The following is a 15,829-nucleotide window of genomic DNA, read 5'->3' as shown; positions in this document are numbered from 1 at the left end:
TGGTGTTTGAGGATGGTACTAGGTGAACAATATAATCACAAGAAATATAAACAGCTCTTAGATGAGAACTGGTGTTTGATGGCCGATATCCTGTAAGGAGCTGGAACCATGAGCCATCTATTACCCAACAAATCGCCTTTTGTGTTTATTTCCTCTGGACTTGAGCAGTTGTATTTTTTTCATCTTTATCAGCTGGTCTCACTTTGCATTGCTGGAGGTAAAAGGGAAGGTGTATCTGTGTGGTTTGTCCTGCCCTCGGCGGTGGCGATTCAGGCGGGCGCAGCCTGGCCCTGCTTTCCTGGGGCTGAGCCATGGGACAGAGCCAGTCTGCAGGACCAGCCTCCCTCCAGGGGGATTCCTGTGTTTTACACCGTGCAGAAAACTTTCATCTTGTTCCATTTGCCCTCATTAGCCCTGACTTTGGCCCTGTCATTTCTGGTATCGGGTGTTAGCAAGTGCTGGTGCTGACAGCCTGGGGCGACACCCCGGCCCGAGGGACTGCAGGCAGCGCGGGGGTGTCCTGTGCCCCGGCCAGGTTTGTCTTTCCTCACTGAACTGTTTTGCTTCCTGAGAATCACCCAGTGAGAGTCCCTTTCTCTGCCCCGCAGGAGGAGGCACAATCAGCTTCCAGGAAAAAAGTTCAGGCTTCTGTTTCTTGAAAGCCCTTGTTCCCTTTGCTCTGACCTGGAGGGTTTCCTGTTGGGTGGAAAACTGTCCCTGTGCCTAAGCTGTGGCTCTTTCCACCCTGTCTGCAAACTGTTGATGTCTGGCATGTTCAGGTCAGGAGAGGGGAAGGTTCTCCATGTCTGTTAAAGGAGAGATCCCAAGTAGGATCATGGAGCCACCTCTCCCAGGAACACTGGAGTCTGATCCCTGATGGGTGCAGCACTTTGCCCCTGGCTCATGGGCACCAAACTCACCACTCAGTGCTTGCCCAGCAAAGGGCAGGGCCTTGTGCCACCCAGCCTGTGCCCTCCCGGGGTTTTGGTTCACCCCTTGCCCGTGGAGGCTCCAGTGAGCAGCCTCGTGCATAGACAGAAGGCCTGGCACCATGTGTGTGTCCTGGGGCATCTCTGGCTTGCCCCACGGAGGGCTGGGTCGGGGACTCTGGCAGCCACTGGAAACTCCAGGAAGTGGCCCTGTTAACACAGGATGGAAGGAACAAAAACTCCAGAGCCATTAATCACCTGGCTTCAGCTGAGTGTGCACATTTGATGGCGCCTGTTTACAGAGCACTTCCTTGCTCTGAGGCCTCTGGACCATCCGATTAATTACCCGGCCTCCCAAAAGGATGCGCGACGCGCCCATTGCCTGGAGCTGCCTCTCCAGAGAGTTCCCAGATGGGAAACGTTCAGGTCCTGCGCCGGCTTCCCACCTTCTGCCACGGCAGATGCAAGGCTGGGCATCCCCTCCTTTGGCCCCTTCCCCAGCCCTGGCTGCAGCCCCGTGGGGTGGGGTACAACAGAACTGGGCTCAGCTCTTCTGGGAACTGGGTTGGAGTGAGGAAGTGATGCCAGAGCTGCCATGAGGTAGAGGATGGGTGCTGAGGTTGTGCCAGGGTCTTGGGGGTTGATAACAGGAGTAATCAACATCTTCCTATACCATGAAACCAACTATCTCAGGAACCTTCCTTCATCCCTGGAGACATCCAGGTGATGCTGAGCACCAGCCCTGGCCCCACTTTAGGGGCCAGGGGGCCAAGATTGTCCCTCCTATAGGTAGATGTCCCCAGCCAAACCCAAGATGGCTCATTCAGCTGTTGGTGTCAGGGGCTCCAGGGTGGACAATGGAGCCTGCTAAGAACTGGGGAAGAAACTGGAACTAGCCACATCTTAGGGTGCAGGGCTCCCTGGTGGGGGGGATGGCAACCCTTCGGGCCCAGGGTTCTCCTGGGGCTGGAGCTGCCAGCACAGCCCTCAGCTGCAGAGCTGGGTGTTGTGCAAGAGCTAACCTTGGGAAAAAAACAAAACAAAACAAAAACCCCAGAAACCTCCCTCTGGAAATACCCCTCTGGCTGGAAACTGACGGAGGACCAGGGGCCAGTGCTGGCAGGGGCGGTTCCTGCAGAGCTTAAGAAGGCCTGAGGACGGAGCTGGTGGCCAGAAGGAGACAGCCCCGACCAGCAGCGTCTGCTTCTCGAAGGAGAGAAGGAAGAGAAACCAACCTGAGCTGCTGCCCTGCCCCAGCACTGGCTCTGCGGGTGATGGAGCCGGCTCCTCTCGTCCTCCTGCTCCTGGGCTTGCTGCGGGGCGGCAGCGGTGAGTGCTGCGGGGCCAAGAGCCGCCCCGGTCCCTTCGCCCGGCCCCGCCGCTGCGCTCTGTGCTCTGCACGGGACAACGCGGCCCCGGGGTCTCCCCGTCACTGAGCCCCAGTGGCTGCCGTGTCCCTTGTCCTGGTGCTGCAGCCCGGTGCAGCCCGACCACCCCTAATGAGCCATCGCTAATGAGCAGAGCTACCCCCAGCAATGGGGATGGGGCTGCTGTGGCACCTAAGCGTGTTCAGCCCCTTCTCACCCAACCAGAGAACCGTCGTCCCCTTTGCCTTGTAAACAACGAGGTTCTGTTGATGTCCCGGTGCCTGAACCCACGGTTTCCTCCCCCCTCTGCCCAGGGCAGCCCAAGGACCAGCTGGTGGTGACGCCGCGGCAGCCGGTGGTGCAGTTCGGGGGCTCGGTGCAGCTGAACTGCTCCCTGGCCTGTGCGGGGGGCACGGTGGAGTGGAAGGGGCTGGACACCAACCTGGGGAGCGTCACCTCCTTCCCCACCCACAGCATCCTGCACATCAGCAGCGCCGTGGTTGCCATGGGGGGCACCAAGATCTGCCAGGGGACCTGCCACGGGCAGCGCTACCAGCGCACCGTCGACCTGAAGGTCTATGGTAAGTGTTCCCCAGCTCGTCACACACCATTTCCCTGGCCACGTCCTGGATGCCCCGGGGCAGCCCGCTCCCCCCCTGGGCTGTGGTGCCAAAAATCACGGCGTGACGCTGCAGTTCCCCTCTCAGCCCTCCCGGACAGGCTGCAGCTGGAAGCAGAGCCCGGTGCCCCGGGGCAGCCCACCAGCCTGCGCTGCTCAGCTCGGGGGGTGTACCCGCTGGTGGGGCTTCGACTCACCTGGTACCAGGGACACCGAGCACTGGAGGAGGCAGACTTCCATGTGACAGAGACCGAGGAGGAGCTCTTTGACATCGTGTCCATGCTGCTGGTGGCCAGGGAAGAGGTGGGGAACGGAGCAGAGTTCAGGTGCGAGGTGACGCTGACCATCAGGCAGGAGACCTTCACCCGAGTGGCATGTGTGACCATGAGCACTGGGGGTGAGTGCCAGGGGACACCAGGGATAGCTGGAGCAAACTCCATGGCCCCATGCTGCTTGGAACAGCTTCGCTGGCGTGGGAGCAGCCCCCTCATCTGCAAACCTCCTGTCCCCATCCCTCACCCTATCCCAGCCTCTGTCTCCATCTCCTTCCCTGTCCTCATTGCCATGCTGGGGGTGCTGGAGGATGGGGACATTGCTGGGTGAGGGGACTGACCCTGCAGGGATAACATGTGCTCTGAGCAGTGGTGAGGTCACCGTGACCTGCTGTGTCCACAGATGTGATGGAGCAGCCAGTGGCCACGGCCACCTCCTCAGGGAGCCCCCGGACAGCAGTGGCTACGATGGGGACCCCCAGCACAGCCAGGCCTGTGACCAGCACAGCGCTGCCGCCAGAGTCACGTCCCCCCACCAGTGATCCCACCACAGTCCTGACCACCACCCTGATGGAACCTGGCGCTGAGACCCTCCTGGAACTGGCTGCCACCGCCGAGCCCCCCTCCACAGCACGCCCGGACCCCCGGGACCTCGTCACAGGCAGTCCCACAGCACGGGTGGCCACTGCCACCCTCCCTGTCTCCAGCACCACAGGCCGTGCAGCCGAGGTGCAGGGGACAGTTGGGGACAGCCGCAGCTGGGGGTCTGTCCCGGGAGAGAAGGGGACAGGGCCGCCAATGGGGACGGTGCCCACCTGCAGCCTGAGGATCTGGTCACTGCCCCCCAACGGGACACGGGGCAGGGCCCTGCGGATCGAGTGCCACGCGCGGTGCTCCGGGAACGGCACCGGCACTGTGAGCTGGCTGCGGACCCCCGTGGCTCTCTCGCAGTACCGGGAGGAAGCAGCAGGCAGCAGCTCCACGCTGCGGCTGGACCGCGCTGAGCCTCGGCACCAGGGCCGCTACCAGTGCGTCCTGCTGGGCCACCGCTCCCCGGCGGCCACTCTGCAGCTGGCGGTGTCGGACGGTGAGTGCTGGGGGCAGCCCCGCTCCTGTGCCCCTGCTTAGGCTACAGTGAGTCCAGTTAGTGCAGCGTTTGGTGAAGGGGGCGGAGGGGCTTGTTCCCCCCGTGGTGTTTTGCTGGTGTGGGCCGAGCTCGCCAGCGATTACAGCTCCTTCCCGTGTCTTTGCAGATCCCTCCAGCGCGGGCCCTGCCATCACCGCGGGGACCACGGTCTCTCTGTTAGGGCTGATCATGACTGGCATCGTGTCTCATCGCCTGTGGAAGCGATTCAGGGCTCAGTACGAGCTGTCCTAGCAGCGGGAGCTGCCCGTGGCCACCCACAGCCTCCGGACCCGTCCCTGCCCGTTCTGCGCTCCCTCTCCTGGCGCCGGAGCCAGCAGCTGATGGAGCCCGGCGGAGCTGGTGAGGGGTGGGACGCTGCTGTGGGACCCGGGCGAAGAGCAGACCCTGCCCCAGGACAAGTGCTCTGGGACCCCGAGACCTCCGAGCTGCTGCTTCTGAAGCTCCATCCATGCCCGCAGCTGCTGCGGCCCGGGATGCTGAGGGGCTCGTGGGGGAACAGACTGCGCTGCTCTGGGACCTCCGAGCACCGGGAACCGCTTGGCTCCCGGGTGCGGGGCTCGGAGAAGCTCGTGTGCGAGTCCTGCGGGAGCGGAGAGGCTGGGGCTGCTGCGGGACACGGTAGACGGAGATGGCTGGAAGGGAGATGGGCAGAGACGGGGGGACGGGGACGGTGCCGGGGCTGGATGTTGGGCTGCTCCTGAGCGCTGGGCAGGATCCGCCCCCTGGGGGCTCCTGGCACCCCCGTGGATGGACGGGAGAGCGACGGCCGGTCTCGGTCACGACAGAGGGGCTGGAAGCAGCTCCCGCCCCGGGGCTGCGCATTCCCTGGGTGCGAACGGAGGAGAGCGGGGCTTCGGCGTGCGGGGCGGGGCGCTGCAATAAAGGGTTGATTCTGGATGAACCGTGAGCAAGTGTCCTTTGGCGGGGATCTGGGGGGCCGGTCACCGGGCCGGGAGCCCAGGCCGCGTTCGCAGCGACCGCCGCGCTCCCGGTTGCCAAGGGCGGGGCACCTGCCCGGACTAGTCATGGCGGCCGGGGCGGTGCCTTTGCCCACAATAAAGATGGCGGCCCACGGTCCCGCCCAATGGCAGCGCGGTCGCCTGGCTTCCCGGCCGCCGATTGGCTGCCAGTGCGGAACGGCCGTTGAAGATGGCCGGAACCGGCCTTCGCCGCCCGGACCCGTAATGGCGGCGTACGACAAGCGGCGGGCGGCCGCCCCGGCCCCAGTCCCGGTCCCGGCGGCGGGCAACGGGCTGGGGAGCGAGGCGGAGTTCCTGCTGCGGGCCGGCGTCACCGCCATGGTGCGGGAAGCCCTGCTGAAGGTGCTGGAGGCGAGACCCGAGGAGCCGGTCTCCTTTCTGGCCGACTACTTCGAGCGCCTGGTGCTGGTCAGCCCGGCCGCGGCTGGCGAGGCCGCCGCGGAGCTCCCGGGGCTGCCGCAGCGCCTGGCCCGGGCGCTGTGGTACGTGCGTCTGGCTCACCACTCCCACAGGTGCGGGCATGCGGCGGCGGGGGGGGGCGGACTACAGCTCCCGGCGTGCCCCGCGGCAGCCGCAGCAAGTGCAGAATGGCGGCTGCCGCGGGGCACGCCGGGAGCTGTAGTCCGGGGCGGGCGGGGGCATGCGGGGTGAGGCTGTGTCGTGTCTGTACCCTATCGCGACAGGACGGCCTTCGACAGCAACGCGGGCGCGGCCTACGAGGTGCTGGGCGCAGGCGGTCGGCGGCGGGCGGCGGGCGTGGACGGGCGGCTGTACAGCGAGCTGCTGCGGCGCATCTGCCAGCACGGGGCGGCGCCGGCGGAGGCGGCCGCGGCGCTGCTGCGGCGGGTCCGCTGCCGCGACCACGAGGCCGTGCCCTTCGACGTGTTCCGCTACGGCGTCCTCACCTGCTGCGTCCTCCTGGAGTTCGCCGCCAAGGCTGACGCGCTGTTCGGCGTGCTGGGGGGCGGCTCGGGCGCCGCGGACGGGCGGCTGTGCCAGGCCGTGCTGCGGGCGCTGGAGGAGGCGCTGCGGGGCGGCCAGGGCTCCCTGCCCGGCCGCTACCTGGAGGCCGGCTCCAAGCTGGGCCCGGACGGCCTGGCCCTGGCCATGGACCGGGCGCTGCAGGAGAGGAAACTCGGTACCGCCATGAGCCGGGAAGAGTTCCTGAGGAAAGCCACCGCCTTGTTTGTTGCCAAAGTGAAGCCCGTTGAGTAACGCCGAGGTGGGGCAATGCTGAGGGCATCTGCTCTCACCCCTCCATGGAGCCGTTTTGGTTCTGGGTCCTAGCCCTGAGCTGGACAGTTAGCACCAGGGTCAGTCAGAGAGCCTGGGTATGCCTGACAAGATTCCTGATTCCCTTTGTGCCTGGTCACCCCCAGTGCTGGATGTGTCCCTGTCTGCTGTGCCTCTCCCAGCCCTGGCTCCTCTGGACCAGCTGGCATCAGTAAATCTTTTTTTAGACAATAATTGGGGACTTGCAAGGGCAGTGTTGCTCATTACATTGAGCAGGAGTGGGTAAATTTGGGCTGTCCCTTTGAATATCCTGCAGTTCTGTCCTGGCCCAGCCATGTCATGTCTTGCAGCTTCAGCAGGGAACTTTTTTTCTGCTTTTGGGTTTGTTTCATACCTGCCTGTGAAGGGAGGTGATGCTTTTCTACCTGCTGCTGCAAGGACTCACTGGGCTGATCTGGAGTGTAAGAGAAAGCATTTTCTTTTTAAGCAAAATGTTTAAATGTATAGCAATGAGAAACAGCTGGGACACAATGGGACACAAACGTTGCTGGGCAGGGCTGTGAGCCAGAGTGGGTCTGTCTGCTGGCATCTGAGCTGTCGGGCCATGAGCCATCCCCGCTCCATGTTTCCCCAACCACCTCTGGCTGCTGCCCTTCAGGCTCCAGAGATGAAAGCTGGTCTGTGAGCCATGACTTGGCAAGGCAGCTGCCGGGGGCTGTCACGGTTTGGGATGCTGCACACCAGGTCAAGACAAGACAAAGCCCCTCCATGAGGTCATGGTTTGCTTTTGAACAGAGCTGCATGTTGAACCATGTATTATTTATTTGAATTTGTCTGTGTTATTTATTTATACTGTGCAATTATTGGTTTACTGTAAGACATTAAAGCTTTTTATTATTTTATAGTGGCCAATTTCTGTACTGCCTGGCAGCGCCTCATGCCAGGAGGAACCGCAGCTGCACTTGGACCCTGAAGGCTGTCTCTGCCTTCAGTGGTCGATGTTGGCTGCCTGGGGCAGCCTGCCTGGCTGAAGGGACTGGAATGCAAAGCCCTGGTCCTCCCCACAAGCTATGAGGATGCCCGTCAGACTCCGGGATGTTTGTTTGGGTTTGTTGAGCGGATGTGTTGGTCGCTACGGGCAAGACGGGAGTGCCTGGAGCCGGTCAGGTGAGGCCACCGGCTCCTAAGCAAAGGGCAGGTGACGGGATGTGACACAGGGCAGGAGGGAACAGGTGAGGCTGGAGGCATCTCCGCTGAGCCCAGAGCTGCCTCTGCTGGAATTCCAGACCCGGTGCAACGTGTGAGGAGTGACCCAAGCACGGTAACTGCGCCAGCTGCTTCCTCCTGGCTGACCGTGTGATCGCGCTGAGGTGTCAGCCCCTTGACTCATGCTGGACGCTGACCCGAGGCAGCACGGCGGGACCGGGCCGGGACAGCGCGGGGTGCACCGAGGGGTGCGGGGCCGGGGCCGCGGGCCGGGCCGGGACAGCGCGGGGTGCACCGAGGGGTGCGGGGCCGGGGCCGCGGTCCGGGCCGGGACAGCGCGGGGTGCACCGAGGGGTGCGGGGCCGGGGCCGCGGTCCGGGCTGGGACAGCGCGGGGTGCACCGAGGGGTGCGGGGCCGGGGCCGGGGCCGCGCACCCCCCGCAGCGACCGTGCGAGCCCCGCCCACAAGGCCGCGGAGCGCGCTGATAGGCGGGCAGTGCCCGCGGGGTGGAGCCTGCCCTGGTCACGCCCCCTCGCTCTGATAGGCGATCGTCACCCCCAGTGGGAGGAGCCCGTGTCGGCCCCGCCCCGCGCGGGCGGACTACAGCTCCCGGCGTGCCCCGCGCGGCTGCGCTCGCAGCGGCCGCTGAGCAGCAGGACCCGCCGCCGCCGCCCCCCGCCCCGCAGCGGCCGTTGCGCCTACGCCAGTCCCCGGCTTCCATCGCGGCCTACCCCGGCTTCTAGGCATGGCGCGGCCCCTCGTCCCCAGCTCGCAGAAGGCGCTGCTGCTGGAGCTCAAAGGGCTGCAGGAGGAGCCCGTGGAAGGGTTCCGGGTCAACCTGGTGGATGAGGGGGACCTCTACAACTGGGAGGTGGCCATCTTCGGCCCCCCAAACACCTACTACGAGGGCGGGTACTTTAAGGTGAGGGGCTGGGTGCAGCAGGGAGGTGTGCGGTGTCGGGATGACCGACGTCTGGAGGAGAAGCAGCTCTGGAGGTTTAGGGGGGAGGCTGGGGGACGGAGGAGTGGGGTAGGCGATGGGAGAGTAGGCGGTGTTGTAGGACGTGGTGGGGGGATGAGTGGGGAAGGGATTTGGGGATGGCGAGAGGTGTCAGGAGAGTGGGGAGACCCTGTGAGATGGCTGTGGGATGAGAGGGAGGGGTCCTGAGGGTTGGATTGAGGCGAGTCCTGGGGGGCCATGACATGGTCCTGCCAGGCTTGAAGGGGTTGCTGAGGGTTGGGAAGACCTGGACTCCTTGGGGTCACTGGGGTTTTGGGAGCTGGGGTGTGTTGGGGTGCTGCGAAGAGGGGCAGGGGTGAGAAGGGAGCCTGTGAGCAGGTGGCTGCTGCCAGACCGAGCAAGGATCGTCTTCACTGAGTGCGGATTTGCCTCCCCGGGGCTCTGCCTCCGAGGGCTTTTCCTCCTTCCTGCCCCCGCTCTCCTCCTGGTCTGTGGGCGCAGGAGAGCGAGCTCAGGGTGGCTGGTGTTCCCTCTCCTGGAGGGGATCAGGCCATTACCACCAAACCAGAGAGAAGAGACAAAGGAGGCTGCAGGCAGGCACAGGCAGCTGGGGCTCGGGCTGGGAGGGGAGCGGAAGCCGTGGGTTTGTTTGGGGTTGGACAGGGGGAGCAGGAGTGCGTGGCCTGGCTGCGCAGTCCTGTCGAGGGGGTGGGTATGTGCTCTTCCCAGGTGTTGTGCAACCTGCCAGGCTGTTTTCTTCCTCTTTCTCTTCCTCCTGCCTCTGCCACGAGCTCTGCTGTCCTCATCTTGTTGCTATGGGGTGGGGATGCAGGGTGAGTCAGTCCCAGGGTCAGCTGTGGCTGCCATGCTGGGAGGTTTGTTTTTCCCACGGAGCTGTGGCAGGCAAGTCCGATGCTTCAGAGCCAGGTTTTATCTCTTTACCGAGAGGAGCCTTTTTCCATAGCCTCTTTTGGCACCAGGCCCTTTGAACTCTCACCCTTTCAGCAGCTCAAGTCCTCCTGCAGCCCGTGGTCACATCAGCATGTTTGTGTAGGGCAAAGCTCTTTCCGAGCCCCCTTCGGGAACGCTTTGCCTGTGGCAGGTTTTGTTCTCATCCCCTCTGCAACAACAAAGGGGATTGTTCTGCAGAGTTCAGCTGTTTGGCCGGAGCCCAGCACGGGGCTGTGTGCTGCCCTGGGCTGCCCTGGCCCCACCACACACTCTTCCAGCCCTGATGCCATCTGCTCTCCCCTTTCCCCACCTTGTCCTGCACCGCAGAGCTCGGGGCCTCGGGAGCAGAGCCAGCCTGGGCGGCTGGACGGGATCAGGCACAGGGAGCAGGGATGTTCAAGCCTGGGCTGGAGCTGGGGCTGGTCGGGAGGAGGAGGGATGTGTCCCTGCCTCCTCTGCTGATCTTTTAACGGCTGTTGGCTGACAAGGGGGTTTGGCAGCATTGCCTATTGTCGAGGCTGTAATTCCAGAAGCATCTGAATCCTTGTTTGCTGTTACCCTCCTGAATGGGGCCTGTGCCGGGCTCGTTCCATGGGTGAGGAGTGATCCTGGGTCACCACCGGGCACAGCCGGGGTGGTTGGCACCCTCACTTCAGGGATCCAGTGTCTAAATTCTCATGTACACAAACTGAGGGAGCAAGAAATATTCAGGCAGTTGTTGTGTGGTTTGAATCTTCACCATTTTGTTGGCTCTTTTGGGAGTCAGTGGCTGAATCCTGATCTGGAAGTTTGCCTGTAAACACCTGAAAGCTGGAGCAGCCACTGCAGGTTGAGGAGCTGCTGCCCCTCATTCCCGTGGGACAGCTGGGGCTGCTGGGCTGGGGGGCTCTGGGGAGCACAGGGACATCACTTGGAGTCTCTCTGCCACCTTGGGCTTTGCCTCCTGGCTTGGAGCCTGACAGCAAACCTGTCCTTTTGGCTGCCTGAATCCCTCAGTTTTTGTGGCCTTTCCCTGCAGGATGAGCCAGCGCGGGGGGGTGGCTGTCCCTGCTGGAGCTGTGGGCTGAGGAGGGATCTTCATGTGCTTTTATTTTTAGCACCTGAGCTCCGTGCTGTGGCCGGTTTTGACTCAGTCTCTTTTCTCAGGGGGGACGGGCTATTTTTAGAGACTCGTTGTGTTAATCGGAGCACTGAGTACCTGGTGCTTCCTTCCCTGTGAGCTCTGAAGGGTAAACAGCCTCTCCTCGGGTGGCGTGGCCCCCAGGTGTCACCTTCCTCTGCGCAGTGGCAGAGCCTGCAGAGCTCAGCTGGCCTTGGCCCAGGTTCCTTTTCCACGGTGGTGTCAAGAGGTCTGTGCCTTCCTTCCCTCTCACAAACCCATGCTCACTTCTCCTCATTGTTCCCTTCAGGCTCGTCTCCGGTTTCCCATCGACTACCCCTATTCTCCGCCTGCCTTTAGGTTCTTGACCAAAATGTGGCACCCCAACATCTACGAGGTAGGTCTGGGACAGTGTGGGGTGTCTGGAACAGGCCGGGGAGACGTGTCCATCTGCTGTGACAGTGCTGGAGGAGAGTGCCAGCCTTTGTCACGAGCACTGGAAGCTCTGTGCCTCTGGTGTGCGGTGCCTGGCACTGGAAATGCAGCTAACGAGCTTGTGACAGCCGGTCTCCAGTCCTGGAGCTGGTTCCAGGCCAGCCAAGCTCCAGGGCTCCCACGCTTGGGCACAGGGTGAGCGACGTGCAGGGCCCCGGGGCTGCCAGGGTGGACAGTCCAGCAGCCTCGTCTGCCTGGTGCTTATCCAAGGCCTGAGGCTGCAGGAACCACAGCTTCTGCTGCCCCTTCCCAGGGGCCCGGGCTGGGGTTGCCTCACCTGGCTTCAGCCCAAGTGCAGAGTGAGGAGGGAAGAGGAGCGGAGGCTGGAGGAGCTGCTGGAGGGGGCTGGGGCAGCAGCTCCTCAGGGCCCTGTTCCCCCTGTGCTTTCAGACCGGCGACGTCTGCATCTCCATCCTGCACCCGCCCGTGGACGACCCGCAGAGCGGGGAGCTGCCCTCCGAGCGCTGGAACCCCACCCAGAACGTGCGGTAAGGGCTGGGGGCCCGTCTGAGGGCAGCGATGGGACCGGAAGATGTGGGGACTGCCTTCCACCCCCAAATCCTGTGGGAGATGCCTGGAGGGTGTTGAAATGCTCTCGGGCTGCACGCTTTGCTGGAGAACAGCCAGAGCTTGCGTGGGAGTGTGGGTGGGTGAGCCCCACAGCCCGTGTGCTGCTGCCTGGGCTGCTCCTGCCTGGCCTGCTGCTGGTGGGATCGCTCCAGGCTCTCCCAGCCCAGGGAACATGGAGGCTGCATCACTGGGACCAAGCAGCTGCTGACCTGCTCATGTTTCCTGGTTGCCAGAACCATCCTCCTGAGCGTCATCTCGCTGCTGAACGAACCCAACACGTTTTCTCCAGCCAACGTGGACGCCTCGGTGATGTACCGCAAGTGGAAGGAGAGCAAAGGGAAGGACCGGGAGTACACGGACATCATCAGGTGTGTGCAGGGCCCAGCCCAGGCCTGGCAGCAGGAACACTTGCTGAGCTGTGACCTTGCAGGACACAGGTTCTCCAGGGCACGTCCTGCCCTGCTGAGTCCTGTCTGTAGGCTGGCAGGAGAGAAGGACCCTGGGATACCTGCCTGGCTTTGCTCCCAGCCTCAGCCCTGGCCCTTTTCAGCTCCAGAGCCAAGGATCTGGGTCTGCAGCAGACGTGGTGCCAGCACAGCCTTCCTGTGCAGGGCTATCTCATACCTCTGGAAGGGAGGTGCTCTGCAAAGCTCCACTCTCACCTCCATTTCTTGCCTTCCAGGAAGCAAGTCTTGGGCACAAAGGTGGATGCAGAGCGGGATGGTGTGAAGGTCCCCACCACATTGGCTGAGTATTGTGTGAAGACCAAGACCCCAGCCCCAGATGAGGGCTCCGACCTCTTCTATGATGACTATTATGAGGATGATGAGATGGAGGAGGAAGCAGACAGCTGCTATGGTGATGAGGATGACTCTGGCAATGAGGAATCTTGATGGCCCTCTGGCATAGCAAAACTTGCTGTAAACTACTGAATTTTACCTCAACTAGGACACACTGGTTTGAATTTAGGATCTTTCAGCCCTGAAATTAACTCTCTACCTCGCAGGGAGACTGTTCTGCTGTTGCAAAGGAAACCCCACCGCTATCTTTGTAGAAAAAGCAAAAAAAAAGCAAAACCCCTATTTTATAAACTTCCTGGGTGGGGGGTGGGTGGGAAGGGGGAAGTCATATTGGGGCAGAAACTGTGGAGCTGGTGGCTCTGGCTGCGTGAGGAGTGACAGGAAAGCCTGGTGGTGCAGCCCCTCGTTTGGGCACGTTCAGTTCCTCATCAGCCCTGGGTGGGGGGGGATGGTCTGGGGGGCTGCAGAGCCGGTGAGTGGTGGGTTGGGTGGGAGGCGTGTGAGCGTTGTGTGGCTTTGTACAGCCTTGGGGATGTCGGGGCAGGATGGGCTGTAAGGTGAGTGCTGCTCTCCCCCAGGGGATCCTCCTGCTGCCCCTTCCTTCCCTTGGTGCCAGAGTGGGGTGGGAATGGCTGGGATATGGGGCAGGAGGTGCCCAGCAGCTGTGGGGCACTGCAGGGGTTGGGCTGTTTGTAGTTTTTAACCAGCTGGGAGGGATGGGGTAGTTCTGAGTCTTTCTGCTTCTGTTTTGGGTTTTTTTGTTGTTTTTTTTTTTTTGAAACTATTTAATAAAGTACTGAAGGGAATGGCTGTGTGGTGCATGGGTGAGGCTCTGCCGTGCTCCATGCCTGGGCTGTGGGGTTCCCTGGCAGCCATGGCCTGGTGGGGAGGGTGGGTGGACTGGCTGCTCAGTCAGGGCAGGTTGCCTTTGCCTGGGGAGCATCTCTGCCCTTCCCAGGGAGGGATCAGCATTGCTGCCTGGTGCCGTGGCCAAGGCTCAGGCTCTGCCTGGGCAGGATGGGCTCTGCTGAGCCCTTTAGGCCTTCCAGCACTGGGAAGGTGTTTATCCTGCTCCTCTGCAGACCTGCCCAGGCAGCACCAGGCTGGTGAAGCAGTACCTGATGGGTGCCCAGGGCCCTCATGGCTGCCCCGATCTGGGTGCTGGCACCTGGGGGCTCCCTCTGGCCTGCTCCAGCTGCGGGGCATTGTCTGGTTTTGGGGGGGTCAGCTTCACTGCCAGCTCCTCAGGGCTGTGACAGGGACCAGCCCCTGGCAAACCACCTGCCTGGGGCTCTCTGTTCCCCCCCCTGGGCAGAGGGGATTGGGTTGAGTGACACAACTGCACGTGGTGAGTGCATGTGCTTTGTTGCCCTAGGAAATGAGGCTAAAAGGTGAATAGGATTATTGTCACTTTACTCAGGCCTGGCAAATGGCTTCCAAGGTCACCTGGCTCGTGTGGAGCAGCGGGGGCCCTGCCTGCTGGTTCAAGGATGCCCTCCTTTTCCTGGGGGCCACTTTCTGTCCAAGGATACGTGCACCAAATTACTGTGCCCACATACTCCCAACCTTTGCCAGCTCCCTGCAGTCAGTTGCCTCCCCACCATACTTGGGATTCTGCTCTGGGTGATGGGGTGGCATTCCCAGTGTTACTCTGAGCTGTTAACAGTTCACAGGGTGTCCAGAGGAGCCCCAGCCTTGGCCATACAGACCCTGGCAGCTCAGAGTGAGCTGGGTTCCTTTCACCAGCAGGAGCTTCACTGCGTGGCTCGTTTCCCCAGCCTGGACAGACATCAGCTCTGGCGGTGCCGGCTGCGGGACGCGAGGCGCTGGAAGCTGCTCAGAGCGGGACCAGCTCCTTGGGCAGGGATCCCTGCTGTCCTCTGCCCTGTGCCTGCCCCATTTCTGCTCTGGGGGAGCCGTGTCTGCCGAATCCCTCCAGCGCAGGTGAGAGCTGAAGAGGCAGCGGGGCAGGATGTAGCACTTGAGGGAAAAAACTCCCCGGGAGGATCCAGGAGCTCACAAGAGCCGGCGGATCCCTGCGGGGAGTGTGGCAGGGCCTGGCGCCGCAGCCCCATTGTTTCGGCTCTTCCTGCCCCCCTGCCCGGCCCCTCTCCCTGCCGGGGCTGGGTTAGCCCAGGGTCAGCTCCCGGGACGGGCGAGAGCTGGGGACGGATCCGCTGCCCTGCAGGGGCCCCTTTGCCCCCGCTGGCTCCGTGACTGGGCCGCCCGTGCCTGGTTATCACCCGTCCCAGCCCCTCGGGGTTATCGGGCAGCTCCAGCTGGGCCGGTGCCGGGAGGCCCGGAACGGCCCTGGATTCACGGAAAGTTCTGCCCGGGCCGAGATCCCGGGGCCGGGCGCTTTGCCCGCCCCTCGGGGTACCGACCGGGCCGCGGGGCTGCCGCCGGAGGCGGGAGGGACCGTGGGACAGGGGCCCGCGTTGCCCCCGCTCCCGGTGCGCAGGGCTGCCGGTTTGTCTTGGCACGGGCCCCGCTGTTGTTCGCAGGCGCTATTGTCTGCCCGGCTCCCCGTGCCGAGGAAGCCGCCGGCTCCCTTCCCACGTCCCGCTGTGAGGACACAGCCCCGGTGCCGGCGGCCCGGCCCGCGCTGAGCGCCGCCTCCTCCGGGACAGCCCTGGCCCAGCCGGTGGATCCAGCGCCGCCGCGGCCGTGGCCCGGCAGCCCCCGACCCTGCCCGGGGGCCCCGCAGGGCCAGACCCCGTGCTTGGCCGTGACCCCCAGCGGGTCCCCGGCCGCGCTCCCCCCCGCCACGTCTGCTGCTCGGCTCGGCAGCGCTGGAAACTCTTCAAACGCGTGTTTCACCTCCCGCCGCACAGCAGGGAGACCCTCCCGGTACCGGGCCGGTGCCTCCGCCCGCTCCCCGCTTCTGAGCCCCCCGACCCCCGGGCTGCAGTTTCCCGTGCAGCGGAGCTGAGCGGCCCGGTCCGACCCCTCCTCCCCCGCTCCCGGTGCTGTTGTCAGCGCGCCCGGTTCGGGACCCGGTGCCGCCGCCGCGTGACGCCGCCGCGCCTTCCCATTGGCTGTTCGCCCGGCCGGTGGGCGTGGCCTCGGCGGGACCGGCCCGAACCGGCTCTGCCCGCAGGGGGCGGGAGGGAGGAGAATAGCGCTCCGTCTTCTCTTGGCTCTGATTGGTCGCGCTAGGATGGATGGGCGGGCCATCTTGGCGGAGCGGCTTCTCGAT

General features: G+C 63.4%; 3 protein-coding genes across 4 annotated transcripts; all 3 read left to right on the top strand.

Annotated features, from left to right (window-relative positions):
* Window positions 1–1,995: 1,995 nt before the first annotated feature.
* MADCAM1 (mucosal vascular addressin cell adhesion molecule 1) lies at window positions 1,996–5,000 on the top strand. The gene is made up of 6 exons (XM_051639620.1): window positions 1,996–2,258; window positions 2,611–2,877; window positions 3,004–3,312; window positions 3,591–3,886; window positions 3,971–4,274; window positions 4,441–5,000. The coding sequence occupies exons 1-6, from the start codon at window positions 2,204–2,206 to the stop codon at window positions 4,563–4,565; spliced, it is 1,356 nt and encodes a 451-aa protein (XP_051495580.1). The 5' UTR covers window positions 1,996–2,203; the 3' UTR covers window positions 4,566–5,000.
* A 491-nt stretch (window positions 5,001–5,491) lies between these two features.
* Window positions 5,492–7,449, top strand: TPGS1 (tubulin polyglutamylase complex subunit 1). The gene is made up of 2 exons (XM_051639621.1): window positions 5,492–5,826; window positions 5,998–7,449. The coding sequence occupies exons 1-2, from the start codon at window positions 5,519–5,521 to the stop codon at window positions 6,527–6,529; spliced, it is 840 nt and encodes a 279-aa protein (XP_051495581.1). The 5' UTR covers window positions 5,492–5,518; the 3' UTR covers window positions 6,530–7,449.
* Window positions 7,450–8,363: 914 nt separating this feature from the next.
* Window positions 8,364–13,074, top strand: CDC34 (cell division cycle 34, ubiqiutin conjugating enzyme). 2 transcript variants are annotated; one of them, XM_051639623.1, is made up of 5 exons: window positions 8,364–8,676; window positions 11,076–11,162; window positions 11,651–11,748; window positions 12,064–12,198; window positions 12,513–13,072. In XM_051639623.1, exons 1-5 carry the CDS (start codon window positions 8,500–8,502, stop codon window positions 12,721–12,723), a joined length of 708 nt encoding a protein of 235 aa, XP_051495583.1. In that variant the 5' UTR covers window positions 8,364–8,499; the 3' UTR covers window positions 12,724–13,072. The 2 variants fall into 2 exon arrangements, with proteins under 2 accessions (XP_051495583.1, XP_051495584.1); XM_051639624.1 differs by lacking the exon at window positions 11,076–11,162 and having other exon boundaries at window positions 12,513–13,074.
* The last annotated feature ends 2,755 nt before the right edge of the window (window positions 13,075–15,829 follow it).

Source organism: Apus apus, chromosome 24, assembly GCF_020740795.1.
Source record: "Apus apus isolate bApuApu2 chromosome 24, bApuApu2.pri.cur, whole genome shotgun sequence".
Classification (NCBI taxonomy): Eukaryota; Metazoa; Chordata; class Aves; order Apodiformes; family Apodidae; genus Apus; species Apus apus.
The sequence above is the reverse complement of the archived record's forward strand: the minus strand, read 5'-3'. Positions and strand labels throughout refer to the sequence as shown.